Source organism: Nomascus leucogenys, chromosome 4 (assembly GCF_006542625.1).
Source record: "Nomascus leucogenys isolate Asia chromosome 4, Asia_NLE_v1, whole genome shotgun sequence".
In the NCBI taxonomy this organism is placed as follows: domain Eukaryota; kingdom Metazoa; phylum Chordata; class Mammalia; order Primates; family Hylobatidae; genus Nomascus; species Nomascus leucogenys.
In genome coordinates, this window is record NC_044384.1 from 71051001 (window position 1) to 71068259 (window position 17259).

Sequence of the window (17259 nt, forward strand, 5' to 3'; positions counted from 1 at the left end):
AGGATCAGCACGGCCACTGGTGACGGCAAACATTACTGCTACCCGCACTTCACCTGCGCCGTGGACACGGAGAACATCCGCAGGGTGTTCAACGACTGCCGCGACATCATCCAGCGGATGCACCTCAAGCAGTATGAGCTCTTGTGAGGATGCTGCCGCCACCCTGCGACGGAGCGGCGCCCCGGACTGCCTGACTGCCAGCCCCATGCCATGGTAGGAGGCAGAGTCTCTAGTTTCATCTTGCTGCCATCTGTCCCGTTCTGTGTCGACCACCAAGCCTCTGGCTACCTCTGTCCCCTCAGGTTTGGTTGTGTAGCTTCTGTTGTCATTGAGTACAGCCTCCCACAGCGTCCCACCCCCAAACCACCGACTCTCATTGCTGACACTGCAGCAGAATCTGTCCAGGTGGGAGCCCCATTATTCATTCTCCCTTTATTGATTCATCGAGGAGAACTTGGTAGATGGGGAGAAAACGCAGTTTGCTTTTTTTTCCATGTTGTCAACCGTGACTGCAAGAGCGTTCGTGCAGTGCCCTGAGCCGCGGCCCTCTCTGATTATTCCTTTATGAAGCTGCAGGCTGACGAGCGATGGTCCCTTCCCATTGGCCTTAGCCCAAGACTTAGAGTCGACCCCAAGCGACAGAGTGACCAGAAACCCTTTTACAGTCACATTCGGAGTCGCTGCTGGCCTCAGGCATTTGAATTAGAGCTACTTTGAGCCTCTTACATTTAGGCAGAAAACCTACCACATTCACTACTGCAAAATGTGTCCTGTCTAAAAATGATTCTCTAGACTTTCCCTATACTTAGGCGTAGTCTTCTTTCTTAGATTCTCTTTGTTGTTGTCCCTATTGCTGGTTTATTATACTGTACAGACCACAAAATGTAATATTCTTTTGTATAACTACTAAAGAAAAATCCTTGTAGATCGTTGTGCCTTCACCATGGCTATCTATACCTGTACATGAAATGTGTTTGTATTGTGCCGAAGAGCTCAATGTCAACATTACCTGCTGCTTACTCTGAAAAAAGGAATGAATGGTAGCTGTAGAATTTAGGATATTTTATCAGGTTGGCACTTTATAAAATACTCCCTGATTTAAAAAATTGTAAGTTATACACGTTAATCATCCACATTCTACCGACAATGTCGTACCAACATCAACCTGCTCTTACTTCTCCGAGCTGCAACCACCTGCTCTTACTTCTCTGAGCTGTAAAAACCTGAACTCAATTCAGGGGTACAAATTGCAATCTAATCTTTTCAGGGAACCAGGGATTTTTTTCTCTCTCTCTAGACAATGTTTCCTAGTCTGCTAATGAAACACTTCTTCAAGTTCCCTAAGTGGGAACAGGTCCATCATTCCCTTAGTCAAAACTTTGGACACAGGCTACATCATACAAGTAAGCAAACAGTAAGTGAAAAACAAAATGTGGCCAGGCGCGGTGGCTCACGCCTGTAATCCCAGCACTTTGGGAGGCCGAGGCAGGCAGATCACAAGGTCAGGAGATCAAGACCATCCTGGCTAACATGTGAAACCCAGTCTCTACTAAAAATACAAAAATTAGCCAGCCGTGGTGGCGGGCGCCTGTAATCTCAGCTACTCGGGAGGCTGAGGCAGGAGAATCGCTTGAACCTGGGAAGTGGAGATTGCAGTGAGCCGAGGTCGCACCATTGCACTCCAGCCTGGGCATCAAAGTGAGACTCAGGCCAAAAAAAAAACCACAAAAAACCTTGACGTGTCAGTGTTTGTGTCTGGCCTAGGAGAATAAGGATGACAGCCTCACTTGCCTTTTGAAGAAGAAACATTACAAAACCTTAATCTGAAGTATAAAGTCAAAAGATGTGGCTCTTTCTCACACTTGCAAGATTTACAAATACAGCCTCAAACATTATGACACGCCGACAATATCTAGAAAGTAAGAATTGTTGTAGCAATGACGCTTCATATTCTATCTGTAGCCACAGAGTTGAGGGTAGTTTTTGTAGGTCTAAAATAATTTGTAAAGATGTCCAAAGTTAAATTTTCAACAATACAAATCTAGAGAAGTGACAGCCTACATTACTTCATTACTCTTCTTTTAGTCTTTAGTCTTTAATATTTTAAAGTTTACTCTATAAGTCAGCATTTTGTAATCCTTTATAAACTCATCCAGATTTAAATGCTACTTTTTCATGAAGAAAGGATGACAACTTTACAGACAGTCAGTGCAACACACACATATTTTATCTCATCACCGTCTTCCTGCCCCTCCCATCCACTGTCTCATAAACCCTCAGTTGAACTAAGATAAATACAATGGAAATTATTTTCAGTTCCCCTTGCACTGTCAAAGTAAAACAAGAAAACTGAAAAGCTACACCCCCAGCAAGAAAGGGAAGTATGTTGTTGCATGCATCATCACTCAACAATTACCCTCTAACTCAACATCCTCTTTAAGAGTTTAATTCAAACGACAGCCAGACTGTTGAGAAAAAAAAACAAAAATAATAACTTTTATCTGGCTTACAATTATTAAAGCATTTATTTTCAGGTGCCAAAAGCCATATCCCATTCCACTTTTTAAGTTTCTTTTGATCACTGACAGGCATTAACAGATGTAACAACTTGGTCTCCTATAGAGAAAATTACACTTATCTAAAAATCTGATTCCATTAATTGATCAAGTATAAAAATCTACGAAAACAATATGTTCTGCACATCACATCTGTACTTTTTTTTTAAATGTATTTTTTGAGACGGAGTCTCACTTCGTTGCCCAGGCTGGAGTGCAGTGGCACGATCTTGGCTCACTGCAACCTCCGCCTCCCGGGTTCAAGGGATTCTCCTGCCTCAGCCTCCCAAGTAGCTGGGATTATAGGCACTTGCCACCATGCTTGGCTAATTTTTGTATTTCTAGTGGAGATGAGGTTTCACCACGTTGGCCAGGCTGGTCTTGAACTCCTGACCTCTAGTGATCCACCCGCCTCAGCCTCCCAAAGTGCTGGGATTACAGGTGTGAGCCACTGTGCCCTGCCACATCTGTACTTTTAAGGGTACAGCTTTACAGTACATAGGAATTTGAGAACCACTTCACAGGAAGAGGGAAACAGCCCAATACTTATGTATACACATAATCCCAAGTGTGTGCTGGGGCCACCAGGCCCTTCCTGGGGGAACAAGGACTGTTGTGCATGTGAGTGATGACATTAATAGCATTTACATACTGTACAGATGCAACCTTTGATGATACATATATTTGATAAAAATGAGAAAACAGATTTGTTGTAGAGTACCTGTCCACTTTTATAGCATGAGAACAGTACAATCAACTATTTATTTTGCAGTTACTCATGTCAGTGATTGAGAATTTCTGTGCTGTGCAGAGAGACGGCCTGTAATTGGTCTTATCATCCACTTGATTCTAACATGATCTCTGCCCAAAGTTCCGTTTCTTGGGCTTTGATATTTATAATGGCGCCTGCTCTTCATCTTATCTTACGCTTTCTGAGCAAGTTCAAACCAGAAAGAAAAGGTGAGGCTAAAAGCCCAAAGTGAGTGAGTGTGAGGACCACAAGGAAGCCCACCACTCCACAGTAGATGATCAAAACCACGTCCTCACGTGGGAGGTAGCACTTGGAGAGGGTGTAGTCTGTGGGCGTGATGCTACCCTGGAAAGGAGAAGGGAAAGTTATGCTGAGAGCACCAGGCACAGGCTGAACACCACAGTCTTAGAAACAGCAGAGAGAAGACTGCCTTCTCGGGTCCCCCTCAGGTGAGGCAGGGAAGGGGCCCTCCTCACCTGAGACCTAGGGGGCCCAGCCTTACCCCTGCACAGCTCACCCCTGCCCAGTCCAGGCTCCGGCAGGAGAGACAAGTAAGGCCCAAGTGTGCCTGGGTGGAAAATGTCTGGGACACTGACCTGTCAAAACTGGCCCCTGGCCCACTGGGTTCCCATCAAATAGTGGGGGGATCCATAACAGAGATTCAGAGAGGCACCGTGGAGTTCCAGGGTCATCGGTCAGCAAGGAACAAGGAGGGAAGGGTGTCTTCCTGCCCCTTGATGCTCAACTAAGTATCTGTTCCCTAGAAATACGTTTGTCCAGGTCGTCTCCGTGGGCTTTTCTTTGCAGATACTTTTATGTGGAACGACAGTGGCAAATGTTTTCATTTACTTTGAATTTGAAAATGTTAGGGTTTCCTCCACTTTTTTATGAAGTAAAAGAACCTGTCGTACCAGCGTCATGAGCTGGATGCAGGAGCCCATGGTTGAAAGGAGTTAAAACGCCCAGTGGTCATTAAGTGAAACATCTTTTATCAACCTGCAAAGGCTGTAGCGTTCTCTGCCAGGTCAAATGGGCATGTTTAGAAAATAAGAGAAGATGGCTGAGTATAGCTAATGAATAAATGGTTGTTTCTTTAGAAAATTAAACACACACAGAGTGTAAGAGGAGAGGACACGGCCCTCCCTGAAGGATAAAGTCCACCTGGACGGTGCCCTGCCCTCGCTTCTCACATTAACTGCCCAGGAATGTCATGCTGATTGGTTCCTGGAAGGGTGTTTGGCAAGGGGCAGTGTATGGAACTATGTGTAGAGGGAGGGAAATTTGTGTGTGGCTTTTGTAAATTTTTACAGATTGCAGCAATTAAATAGTTGATTACTGTGTTGATTTAAATGCTTATGAAAGCTTTCAGACAAAAATAAACTTTCACGTTACCATGATGAAACTGGGGTTGTTTCTGTTCCTCCAACTGAAAGATGGGACGCTGAGCTCGGGTACTCGGCCCCCGTGGTGCACCTCGCAGGCGCTGTGCGTGTGGCCACTGAGAACCAGGCGTGGCTGGAGCCACCACAGCAGCTGACAGCGGCCAAGAAGACAGCAAAGCAGGCTGTTAGCTCATCCTCAACCAGGCTCTCACCGCTCAGCAGACTCAATTAAATACTAAATCGTTATTTTGAAGGACTGGTTTATTTTTTTCCTTAAAAATCCTTTGGTTTATTTATACGAAATCAAAGGTAAGGTCAGCCCCTTTGAGTCTACTGTTCTCATCCCAGATTTTATATACTTTTTATGGTATTTTATCTTTATAAATATTTTATTCATTTATCTTATAAATATTTCCTATATATTATATATAATGTAATATGTATTATATAAATCTATATAAGAAAATGCATTTCAATTTTAATTAAGTCCCTAAAAATTTGACTCTTCAGTTCCATTCACATTTCTAAATACATTTAAGTTGGTGAAAAACTCTGAATACAAAGAATAGCTGAGACTATTATTGACTTGAGGGTAGGAAACAGAAGTAGGTTTACTGGAAAAAAAAAAAAAAGAAAGCGATTAAATGAAAATCTGAGATACTGTGAAAGCCAGGCCTCCACCCCTGTCCCCAGGTGATAACTAAGTCATCAACGTTTCAGCAAACACCTGCTCTAGCCTGGGCGCTCTGCTTGTTGACATGCAAGGTGATGAGAGTCACACTGCGACATGAATTAGCATCACGACGCCCTGGCAAACCTTTTGTGATGCCTCCCGTGAAAGCACGTCATAGTTCTCCTTAAATGGGATGTCCCTTTCCTCTGGAGGAGCAGCGTCTTCCCCAGAACAGTTAGCATCACTTCTCCGATACAGAGGATAATGCTGTCCGGGGTGGAGAGAGGAGTTCAGGCGGCTATCGTGAAACCACTGGCTGCCTGCTGTCTGCCATGAGCCCCTTCCTCCCCCAGCTCACCTGCAGGAGGACGGGGGCAGACATGGGCAGTGGAGGCCCAGGTCCACACCGGCTGGAGCCACGTGCCTGCTGGGTACAAGTCAGGCCATTAATCCGCACACCTGACCCTCATCAAAGGGCAAGAAGAGCTAGGGGGCTGAGTGAGCAACCAAAGCAGAGCAACACGGGACAGAAGGCACCTGTGGCATTCAGATGCTCTCCTACCTCTCGGGAGCAGTTCAGTCTGTGAGAAACTTCAATGAGCTCTGCTTCTGTTTCAGAGCAGATGCCACAGCCGTCCCCGTTCAGCGCCACGCTGTTGACCATCACGAAGCTGAGGCGGAGGGAAACGCAGGTGAGGCCGCTGGGGGTACCAGTGCTTTCTTTTCCCCACTGTTCCCATGAAAAGAAAGCTAAGCATCCAGTGCAAAGAAACAAGCCCAGAGCGCTTTCAATCCCACCCAGAATAATTTGGTGTCTTTTTAAATATGAGTCAATATTAACAAAAACTAGCATTATTGGGAGTTCTGTCTAAGACACGATCGAAGGGTTTTTGACCCTAAACTTGTGAGAAATCCCAGATTACAGAAGCTCTGCAGTTAGACTATGTCTAAGCTCATCCTCTAACCAGAACCTCATCTGTTACAGTGCCTCTTCTGTGCAGGGGGCTGAGAACCCTATGCCCACCCCATCAGCTGGTTGTGAGGATTCAATGAAATAACATGGCAGGTGTTTAGAACACAGCCTGCCACTAGAAAGTACTCAGTACGTGTCAGATATTGTGACTAAGAGGTAGAGGGAAGCACAGAGTGCATCAGTGACATACAGACACACACAGCAAGTAAGGCAGACGGTAGGGTGCCAGTTAGAGCTAACTGGGTATGGATAATCCCAAACTAGGGTAATAACAAAGTCCATTGTGGTTAGACTCAGCAGCCACATTTTTTTAAAAGACTCCCACTAAATACGCTTTTATTTCCTACATGCATACCATCTTGGAATGATGAAAGTACTTGTCAGTAAAGACTGCTTGAAATTTAACTCGTTTTAGAGATAAGGGGTGGAGTTATCAAGTGATCAGCAGTATGATAAGCCATTTAAAGTGTCTTAAACACACTTAGAGGGAAATAATTCAAACTGTATTATGTTTCTATTATGAGTCAGCAGAGAAAACCACCTACTAGACTCTGCCCTCCTGTCAGAGGGAAAGGTGAGCATTGGTGGTGAAGCCACTGGACAGATATGACCTCACCTGCAGACCTGCTGTGTCCAAGGTCAACAGAGTGCTGGGCACCCACAGGAAGGACAAGATTAAAAGAGAAAAGGCTTCGGCCGGGCGCGGTGGCTCACGCTTGTAATCCCAGCACTTTGGGAGGCCGAGGTGGGCGGATCACGAGGTCAGGAGATCGAGACCACGATGAAACCCGTCTCTACTAAAAATACAAAAAAAAAAATTAGCTGGGCGTGGTGGCGGGCGCCTGTAGTCCCAGCTACTCGGAGAGGCTGAGGCAGGAGAATGGCGTGAACCCGGGAGGTGGAGCTTGCAGTGAGCCGAGATTGCGTCACTGCACTCCAGCCTGGGCGACAGAGCGAGACTCCGTCTCAAAAAAAAAAAAAAAAAAAAAGAGAAAAGGCTTCCACTCCCACCACTCCCACCTGTTTTCTCTCCACCTCGTCTATAATCAGTATAGAGTATGGACTCCTGTCCACTGTGCTGCAGCCGCATACACAGCCCAGAAAAGATCTAGAGATGGGCACTGAGGTGGCCTCGCAGAGCGGGAGCTGCTCACGGTCAGGCTAAGGGTCAGGGTGCTCTGGTCTAAAAGCCCAGGCCAATGGAGATGGGTAGCACAGAGCTACAGAGGAACTGTGACACACTTGCCACCAAATCCCATGACATCATAACTACGAGAACAGTCTTTGTCAAGTGAAATCAGTACATTTTGATCAAATAAAAAAAGACTCTTTTACAAAGTGGGCTGATGAAATTTGTACCACCCAGACAGTGCAGACAGAAAGATATCATTCCCACAGTGGCTGGGCAGAGTCATAAACTGACCGATTCATTGTGGGGTTGTCAAGGAAAACCAGGGTGGTTTGAGGTTTCCCATCTATTGGCTCCCATTGTGAGCACCAGCAAGGACAGCCTAAGGCACTGCTGTTTAAAGATCATAAACCAGGCTAAACAGAACACAGGTAGATGATAGATCCCAGTATGGCAGGCACCTTTAAAAAATGAAGTTTCCAAGGACTAAAGGTCTTGGAAGAATTTACAAATAATACTCACTTAATGCCTTTCCAAGAAAACAGTCTTTCAGAGCTGAACACTTTCTCAAAGCGTTCTACTTTGTATGTGTTCATCCTATATTCAATTGTAAGAAGAAACATTTTTCAGGACAAGCCATTTTAGAAACTCCTAGAGTTATCATGAACACAAAATAACTTTCAAGACTTGAGTTTCAGACTAGCATTATTAGTTAAGGGCTCCACCTGGCCCCAGGATATCAAAGCTCAAATTTTAGTTCCACTACTTACTATGAAGCCTGGGGCAAGTTACTCAGCTGCCCAGGGCCTCAGATTCCACATTGGTACCACAGCTAAAACAACAGGACCATGGTAATGATTAATGTGTTAATATATGGAAGTAAAGTACTTGAAACAGATGGCACATTATAAGCACTAGAGCACTATATAAATGTTAGCTATGAAAGTCTAAATGATCTTGTTTTTTCATTCCCAAAGACAATAATTGGCCATTAAATGTACATTTCAAGTTAGATGTTTCCTAAGGGCACACACAATTCATTCATTCCACAGATATTTGTTGAGGGTGTACTATGCACCAAGTAAAAACCCCTTCAAGAGTTTAACATCCCAGAGCTTACATCTTTTGAAGAAAACAAATTTCAAGACAGCACAAATAGGGCTTCACCTGAATTCCAACAGATTTAGAATTCCAGTTAACAAGAGCTCTCAGGGTGCAGGGCTTTCATGAACTACTTACTCATAATGGAAGCCAATGTCATGGTTTCCAGCAACTACCTTCAGCTGTACATGACTTGGGTGTCTGAACATTTTCTGAAACCGCTCCACATCATCCGCCCATGCCTGAGGGAAAAAAAATCACTGCTGGGAGCCAGAGAACCATCTCTGCCCTGTGGCCAAAAAAAACATGATCCCTATTTTGTTTTTTTTGAGACGAGTCTGGCTCTGTCTCCAGGCTGAAGTGCAGTGGTGTGATCTCTGCTCACTGCAACCTCCATCTCCCGCATTCAAGCGATTCTCCTGCCTCAGCCTCTGGAGTAGCTGGGATTACAGGCACATGCCACCATGCCCGGCTAACTTTTTGTGTGTGTGTGTGTATTTTTAGTAGAGACAGGGTTTCACCATGTTAGCCAGGATTGTCTCGATCTCCTGACCTCGTGATCCGCCCACCTCAGCCTCCCAAAGTGCTGGGATTACAGGTATGAGCCAATGCGCCCAGCCAATGATCCCTATTTTAATGTGAGAAGTGAATGAATTCCCCTGTTCAAATCAGATGCCCATAAAGATGATGTAGATCTTTTTTTTGAGATGGAGTCTCGCTCTGTTGCCCAGGCTGGAGTGCAGTGGCACGATCTCGGCTCATTGCAAGCTCCGCCTCCGGGGTTCACGCCATTCTCCTGCCTCAGCCTCCCGAGTAGCTGGGACTACAAGCGCCCACCGCCGCACCCGGCTAATTTTTTGTATTTGTAGTAGAGACGGAGTTTCACCATGTTAGCCAGGATGGTCGCGATTTCCTGACCTCATGATCCACCCGCCTCGGCCTCCCAAAGTGCTGGGATTACAGGCATGAGCCACCGCACTTGGCCATAATACATCTTTTTTTAAGACTACAATTAATACTTACTGTTATTTAATTTGATGCCAAGTTTTTGTTTTATTTTGTTATTTTTTTGAGACAGGGTCTCACTCTGTCACCCAAGATGGAATGCAGTGGCCATGATCTCGGCTCACTGCAATCTCCGCCTCCCGGGTTCAAGTGATTCTCCTGCCTCAGCCTCCTGAGTAGCTGGGACTACAGGCGTGCGCCACCACGCCCAGCTAATTTTTGTATTTTTAGTAGACACAGGGTTTCACCATGTTGGCCAGGCTGGTCTCGAACTCCTGACCTCAAGTGATCCACCTGCCTCAGCCTCCCAAAGTGCTAGGATTACAGGCATGAGCCACCAAGCTCAGCCTGATGCCAAATTTTTAAATAGTATCCTCTCCCATCTTAAAACAATAACTGGCAATCCCAAAAAATATTTGGTTCATACATCTATTATTTCAAGATCCCCTGAAGACCATTCATAGACCCTGGTGGAGAAATGCTTCAGATCTGGGCATGCTATAAGAACAGGCTCTGACAAAATGTCCAGTAAGTTCTTCATGTATCTCAACTAAGACAACGATGAGAACATCTTTAAAAGTGGCATTCCCCTATGGCTACAACTGTGGAAACAAGAACTAACGAAATCAAGAAAGAAAGACAAAAAATACTTATTGTAACAAATATTTCAAAATTATTCTGATACTTGCTTTAACTATTAAAACTTCAGAGTTATGTTAGTGTAGTTCTTATTTTTATAAAGCTAAAAATATCAATTGTACAAACACCCTAGGGTAGGGAAAAAAACAAAAAAACCTCTATTCTAGATAGTAACCAACTTTATCCTAAATGTTGTAAATCTGGCAAAACCTAAGGAAATATGCTGGATAGAGTCCTTGAATACATTTACAAAGATTCCACTTTAACAAATAACATTTAAAGTTAGATGGCTGGGCGCAGTGGCTCACGCCTGTAATCCCAGCACTTTGGGAGGCTGAAGCAGGTGGATCACTTGAGGTCAGCAGTTTGAGACCAGCCTGGCCAACATGATGAAACCTGTCTCTACTAAAAATACAAAAATTAGCTGAGTGTGGTGGCACGTGCCTGTAATCCCAACTACTCGAGGAGGCTGAGGCAGGAGAATCACTTGAACCAGGGAGGCAGAGGTTGTAGTAAGCTAGGCAGAGGTTGCAATAAGCTGAGATCACGCCACTGCACTCCAGCCTTGGTGACAGAGCCAGACACCAGCTCAAAAAAATAAAAAAATATAAAGTTAGAGTAACATAAAATCAGAATAAGAGACATAGAAAAACATAAAACGTTGCCCTTAATTTGGAAAAGCAACATATCTATCCAACCTCATTTTGTAACTAGTTGTTTTTACATATAACATTTCCACTATCTCACATTTAATTATAGCCTAGATGATAACAAACATTGCAACTCTGTAAACAGTGGTTCCTATCAACTCTGAAACAAGACTTCTCTTGTGCAGCTATTGAATTGTCCTAGGAAATGCCAGTAAGGTTTTTTGGATTTTTGTTGTGGGGTTTTTTGTTTTGTTTTGTTTTTGGTTTGGTTGTTTGTCTTCCTTGATTTTTATCTTTATTTTTTGAGACAGGGTCTCACTCTATCACCCAGGGTCTCACTCTATCACCCAGGGTCTCACTCTATCACCCAGGCTGGAATGCAGTGGTGCACAGCTGACTGTGGCCTTGACCTCCCAGGCTCAAGCGATCCTCCCACTTCAGCCTCCTGAGTAGCTTAGACTATAGGCGTGCACCACCACGCCTGGCTAATTTTTGTATTTTTTGTAGAAACAGGGTCTCACTAAGTTGCCCAAGCTGGTTTTGAATTCCTGGGCTCAAATGATCCTCCTGCCTTGGAGTAGGTCTGGCGCGGTGGCTCACGCCTATAATCCCGGCACTTTGGGAGGCCAAGGTGGGCAGATTGCTTGAGCTCAGGAGTTCAAGACCCGCCTGGGCAACACGGTGAAACCCCATCTCTACTAAAATACAAAAAATTAGCCGGGCATGGTGGTGCGTGCCTGTAATCCCAGCTACTCAAGAGGTTGACGAGGGAGAATCGCTTGAACCCAGGAGGCGGAGGTTGCAGTGAGCCAAAATCACACCACTACACTGCAGCCTGGGTGACAGAGTGAGACTCCATCCCCCACAGCACCAAAAAAAAAAAAGAAAAATAAAAATAAAGGGCAGGCACAGTGGCTCATGCCTGTAATCCTAGCACATTGGGAGGCCGAGGTGGGCGGATCACCTGAGGTCAGGAGTTTGAGACCAGCCTGACCAACATGGAGAAACCACGTCCCTACTAAAAATACAAAATTAGCTGGGCGTGGTGACACATGCCTGTAATCCTAGCACACAGGAGGCTGAGGCAGGACAATCGCTTGAACCTGGGAGGCAGAGGTTGCGGTGAGCTGAGATTGCGCCATTGCACTCCAGCCTGGGCAACGAGTGAAACTCCATCTCAAAAAAAAAAAAAAAATCCTCCTGCCTTGGGCTTCCAAAGTGCTGGTACTACAGGCATGTCATGAAGTTTTTTAAACTATACCCCAAATTAAAGATTTTCCAAAAACCATGAGTGACTGAACATTTTTAAGCAGCAAGAACAGCTCATGTCTTCATTCGTTTTGTTCCAAGGATGTAATAAGCAAAACATTGTGACAACTAAGGTGAGAACAGCTTTTCTCTTTGGTTTGTGGAAAGTGTTACATTACCCCAATACCCAGGCAGGGGTCTCGGCCCCCTCTGAAAGCAGAGGATCCTCACATCAAGTCCCCAGGGCTCCTTCTGCATCTCTCACTCAGAAGAAAGAAAATCAGAGAAGAATAGCAAGTCTCTTTTGTAGCACAATTCTCATAATATCGTGGTTCAATAAGAGTGTGAAATTAAATGTACATTTCAATACGTATTTTGCAATTTTGGTGACAACTGAAATAACATCTATCTTGCCCGTTTCTCCCTTTCCCAAGAGGTTCACAAAACAGCGTATTCCAACTAAATGATATCTGGCTAATCGACATATTTCCTACATAGACAAATGTTTATGATTAGCCAACCTAACTCAAGATTGAGTTGTACTAATAATCTTAGATAGCCTATGAATTCTAATCATCTTCCAAATAGCCTATGCATTTTTAATATCAGTAGTTAAGTACAACTTCCATAAAATTTCCAACTCAAGCTGACATTGCTTCGTGGATTCTCTGGGATACTTGTGCTGGACCTCAAAGCAGGATGAGGGCACCTGGAACACAGAGTCCTACCTCAGGGGTGCTCCACTTCCCTTCATCAAAGATATCCCCCAGGATGAAGACGACTTCCGGCTGCAGCAGCCACAGAGCTGTCTGGAAGGCTCTCTCCATCTGCCATTCCCTTGACGCCAATAGGAAAAAGTAAGGCATCAGTCTCTTTCCTGGGTGGAGGCTACTTCTGTATTATGCACCATTTAAACAGCAAACTAAATGGTTCCACTCTCCTTCTTCCAGAGCCCCACTCTTGCATTCCCATCCCTGGCTTGAAGGGCCAAAGAGTCCATATCTGATTAAAGGTGGGGAATTAAGTATCAGAGAAGAGTCCGGCCATCCCTTCCACACACCCCAGACACTGTGGTGCGCAGGAACAGGCCCCACTCTGCACCCTGCAGCCATCACTCGGTCAAGACAGCAACTGGGACCTGAGAGAGCCTAATGCAGCTTCCAGAGATGCTCAGTGTAGACTGATTTTGTACCACACAGAGGAGATTATTGTATCTAGCTTAATTTTAGCTTCTTCTTGAGGGGACTTCAACTTCCTTCTTTGCTTCCAAGTTGGAGGGGAGATGACGAGAGAAATAGGCTAGCCAATATCAAAACAGGAAATCCTGGAGATTTCACACATGCAAGTAATCCTCCCAGAGGTAAGACAAGCAAATGAAAAGAGCCTGGAGGCTGGGTGTGGTGGCTCATGCCTGTAATCCCAGCACTTTGGGAGGCTGAGGTGGGCAGATCATGAGGTCAGGAGTTCAAGACCAACCTGGCCAATATCATGAAACCCTGTCTCTACTAAAAATACAAAAAATCAGCCGTGCATGATGGCATGCCTGTGGTACCAGCTACTTGGGAGGCTGAGGCAGGAGAATTGCTTGAACCCAGGAGGCAGAGGTTGCAGTGAGCTGAGATCATGCCACTGCACTCACTCCAGCCTGGGTGACAGAGTGAGACTCCATCTCAAAAAAGAAGAGCCTGGGATCTGCAATCTGACAGACGATGGATTAACATCCCAGCTCAATCCATTGAAAAGCTGTGTGGCTTTGAAAATATTGCCTATTCTGATTCCCAGTGTCTCCATTGGTAAATGGCGATCTTATTTTATTTTATTTTATTTTGTTTATTTTTTGAGATAGAGTTTCACTCTTGTGGCCCAGGCTGGAGTGCAATGGTGTGATCTCGGCTCACTGTGACCTCCGCCTCCCCATTTCAAGTGATTCTCCCGCCTCAGCCTCCCAAGTAGCTGGGATTACAGGCATGTGCCACCACACCCAGCTAATTTTGTATATTTAGTAGAGATGGGGTTTCTCCATGTTGGTCAGGCTGGTCTCGAACTCCTGACCTCTGGTGATCCACCCGCCTCAGCCTTCCAAAGTGCTGGGATTACAGGCGTGAGCCACTGCACCCAGCCGGTAAATGGAGATTTTAAAGCCTACTTGCACAGGATAGTTACAGGGTTAAATAAGACAGCATTTGTAAAGCATGGCACAGGCACACAGCAGGTGCTCAAAAATGTCAGTGCTTGCTCAGCCCTCCCCATCTTCAACCTAACCAAATCCAGCCTATGTTAATTTCCTAAGGAATCCAAACCTTTCCTCCTTTTTAAGGCATTTTCCTGGCTGCTCCTCCTCTACAAAAGGGAAATGCTATGTCCTGGGATATATAAATAGGGGAAAGTAGGCTGGGTGCAGTGACTCACACCTGTAATTTCAATGCTTTGGGAGGCCAAGGAGGGGAGGATCACTTGAGGCCAGGAGTTCAAAACCAGCATGGGCAACACAGCAAAACTCCATCTCTACAAAAAAGTAAAAATTAGCTGGGTGTAGTGGCACAAGCCTGTTGTCCTAGCTACTTGGGAGGCTGCAGTTAGCTATGATCCTGCTACTGCCCTCCAGCCTGGGCAACAGAGCTAGACCCCATTTTAATCAGTCAATGTAATTTCTGGTCAGAGGAAGATTTTTAGATCCCAAGTGAACTGAATGGTACACATCACCCGTGAAAGGCTTTTTACCCAAGATCTCTCTCAAAATACATTTCTCCGTTTTTCTTATTTTATTTTACTTTTTTTTTTAGAGACAGGCTCTTCCTCTGTCGCCCAAGCTGGACTGCAATGCCATGATCATAGCTCACTGGAGGCTCAAATTCTGGTGCTCAAAATAGCTCAGGCGATCCTCCTGCCTCAGCCTCCTGAGTAACTAGGACTACGAGTGGGCATAAATAGCAAAAATTAGCTATTTTTGGGTTTTGTTCATTGTTTTTTTGTAGAAATGAGGTCTTGCCATGTTGCCCAGGCTGGTCTCAAATTCCTGGCCTCAAGCAGTTCTTCACCTCCACCTCCTAAAGTGCTGGGATTACAGGCGTGAAGCACTGCACCCAGCTTCTCAGTTTCTCTTGATTTAATGTTATTCACCATAGAAAGTAAAAATCTAGAAACAGCGGCAGGAAGAAGGCACAGAAGGCTACTTGGAGAGACCAGACATCAATCAGGATCAATTTGTAAAACCAAGACACTGCAGGCCCCCCACCAGCCCTTCTTGAGCTCACGCCTCCTTTGGTTAAAACTCTTAGTAAAAAGGTATAGCTGCTCCTTCATTATTCTTTATTCTTTATTTATTTATTTATTTTTTGAGATGGAAACTTGCTCTGTTGCTCAGGCTGGAGTGCAGTGGTGCAATCTCAGCTCACTGCAACCTCCGCCTCCCAGGTTTAAGCGATCCTCCTGCCTCAGCCTCCGGAGTAGCTGAGATTACAGGCGCCCACCACCACGCTCAGCTAATTTTTCTATTTTTTAGTAGAGATGGAGTTGCACCATGTTGGCCAGGCTGGTCTTGAACTCCTGACCTCAGGTGATCCACCTGCCTTGGCCTCCCAAAGTGCTGGGATTACAGGCGTGAGCCACTGTGCCCGGCCTAAAAATAATTTGTTTAAAAAGTTTCCTGGTGAAAAAAACAATGGGGCAGGTGTGGGTTGGAAAGACAGGACCTGATCCTTCCCCAGGGTGATAGCCACAAATCTGCTCTGCTCCTCTGCTGCCTAGAGGAGGCTGAAACCCAATAGCCTCAAAGTTACACAGCAATGAAGGTGAGACGGGACCACCATCCCAAATCTGTGTCCTCCCCTGCCCAGGGGACCAGTCCCAGGCACCAGGCATTGTGTAGCATCTTGTTGTCATTGCGTGGCACATCTTGTGATGTTTCTTGTCTTAACCTAGTTACAAACAAGGAGGCAGGGGCTCAGAGGGGCCCTAATAACTTGTCCAAAGTCACAAAGCGATGTGGCCCAGATCTGACTCCCAAATTATGGGGCCCTGTATATATATCCTCAGTAAATGGTAAATTCAAGGAAAAGTCAAATATGCCTAAATGTCCTCCTTTGAGAGGAAAATAACTAAGAGTAACCTAAAGCCATAAGCCTTGCCTATGAGGAAAGGGCTATACCGTTTTGCCTACAGAATTTTAGAAAGATTCCTGATTTTACCTCTTACCTTCGTAATTTGTCCAGCCAGTGGCCTAGGAATTCCCCAAGCAAATGGGTGTCAGCCAAAAACATGGCTTTGAGCACAGGCTCACGTGTGGCTTGTTCACCATCAGAGGCTGTGGTTTTCACTTCAGGCCAATTACACTGAAAGATTGCTAAGTAATAGATTAAAAATTCACAAAATAGAAGCACAGCAAAGACAACAGCTATGAGTTTCAACAGCAATGAACTCTTCCTCTTTAACGGATGAAAATTCTGTCTTCCAAACCGCAATTCGATCATCGCCATTTCTCTGGCAACAACAAATCCATCAAGGGTTCACCACGAGAAAACTGCAGAGCCCTGGGTAGGGTGATGGCATTCAGGTCTTAGCTGGGCACCTACAGGGAAAAGGAAAAGAATTCCGTTATGTTCCCTAATAATACAGGTATCACGACCTCCCTCTATTAAGAACTAATGAGTTACATAATCCTATCTACATTTCCAAATTAATTGTCTTATACTTTTACAATAATAATATGCCAGATTACTAATAAGGAAAACAACTGACCTCTCCAACTGCTTCAAGCTCTCTATACCTCCATATGCCAGAATAAAGCTATTAGAATGCTTTTCTCACCAAGATGATAAAGTTTCGTTAATATTCTAGAAATCATCAAATGGGAATCCATGAGAATGATGTGTGTCAAGGTAGGAGACATAATGGGAAAATTCAGTATCATTTAAGTGTAATTTGACTCCCAGGATTCCCCACTACCCCTCCTTGACCTTAAAAATCAACAGGTCACAAGCCCCCTGTAATGTGTTGCTTTTGGTGTTAATTCATCAGGTTTCTACTCTGCTTTTCCACAAAATAAGTGAATATTCACGGACAATGTGCTTCAAAGATCCAAGGAATTCATTCCACATTGGACCCAGAGGCCAGGATCTGACAGTGAAACCACCTTTGCAAAATTTTAACAGTAA

The 17259-nt window shown here is 44.9% G+C and overlaps 2 protein-coding genes across 9 annotated transcripts in view; one reads left to right on the forward strand and one right to left on the reverse strand.

Annotated features, from left to right (window-relative positions):
• GNAL (G protein subunit alpha L) overlaps window positions 1–4708 on the forward strand; it is a 208344-nt gene extending 203636 nt beyond the window's left edge. For all 4 annotated transcript variants that reach the window (XM_003276680.4, XM_030810774.1, XM_030810773.1 and 1 more), the window contains one exon: window positions 1–4708. In XM_003276680.4, the coding sequence (XP_003276728.1) occupies window positions 1–147 (147 nt within the window). In that variant the 3' untranslated portion in view covers window positions 148–4708.
• The window catches only part of MPPE1 (metallophosphoesterase 1), a 24122-nt gene continuing 9945 nt past the window's right edge, over window positions 3083–17259 (reverse strand). For 2 of the 5 annotated variants that reach the window (XM_030810778.1, XM_030810776.1), the window contains exons 2-10: window positions 16301–16673; window positions 12835–12943; window positions 8703–8806; window positions 7986–8060; window positions 5924–6032; window positions 5720–5788; window positions 5506–5628; window positions 4699–4839; window positions 3083–3651 (exon numbers count right to left, since the gene is read on the reverse strand). In XM_030810778.1, the coding sequence (XP_030666638.1) occupies window positions 3469–3651; window positions 4699–4839; window positions 5506–5628; window positions 5720–5788; window positions 5924–6032; window positions 7986–8060; window positions 8703–8806; window positions 12835–12943; window positions 16301–16581 (1194 nt within the window). In that variant the 5' untranslated portion in view covers window positions 16582–16673 and the 3' untranslated portion in view covers window positions 3083–3468. Of the gene's footprint in view, window positions 3652–4698; window positions 4840–5505; window positions 5629–5719; window positions 5789–5923; window positions 6033–7985; window positions 8061–8702; window positions 8807–12834; window positions 12944–16300; window positions 16674–16843; window positions 16946–17259 lie in introns of those variants that run through there. The other 3 variants (XM_030810777.1, XM_030810779.1, XM_030810780.1) reach the window with 3 other exon arrangements.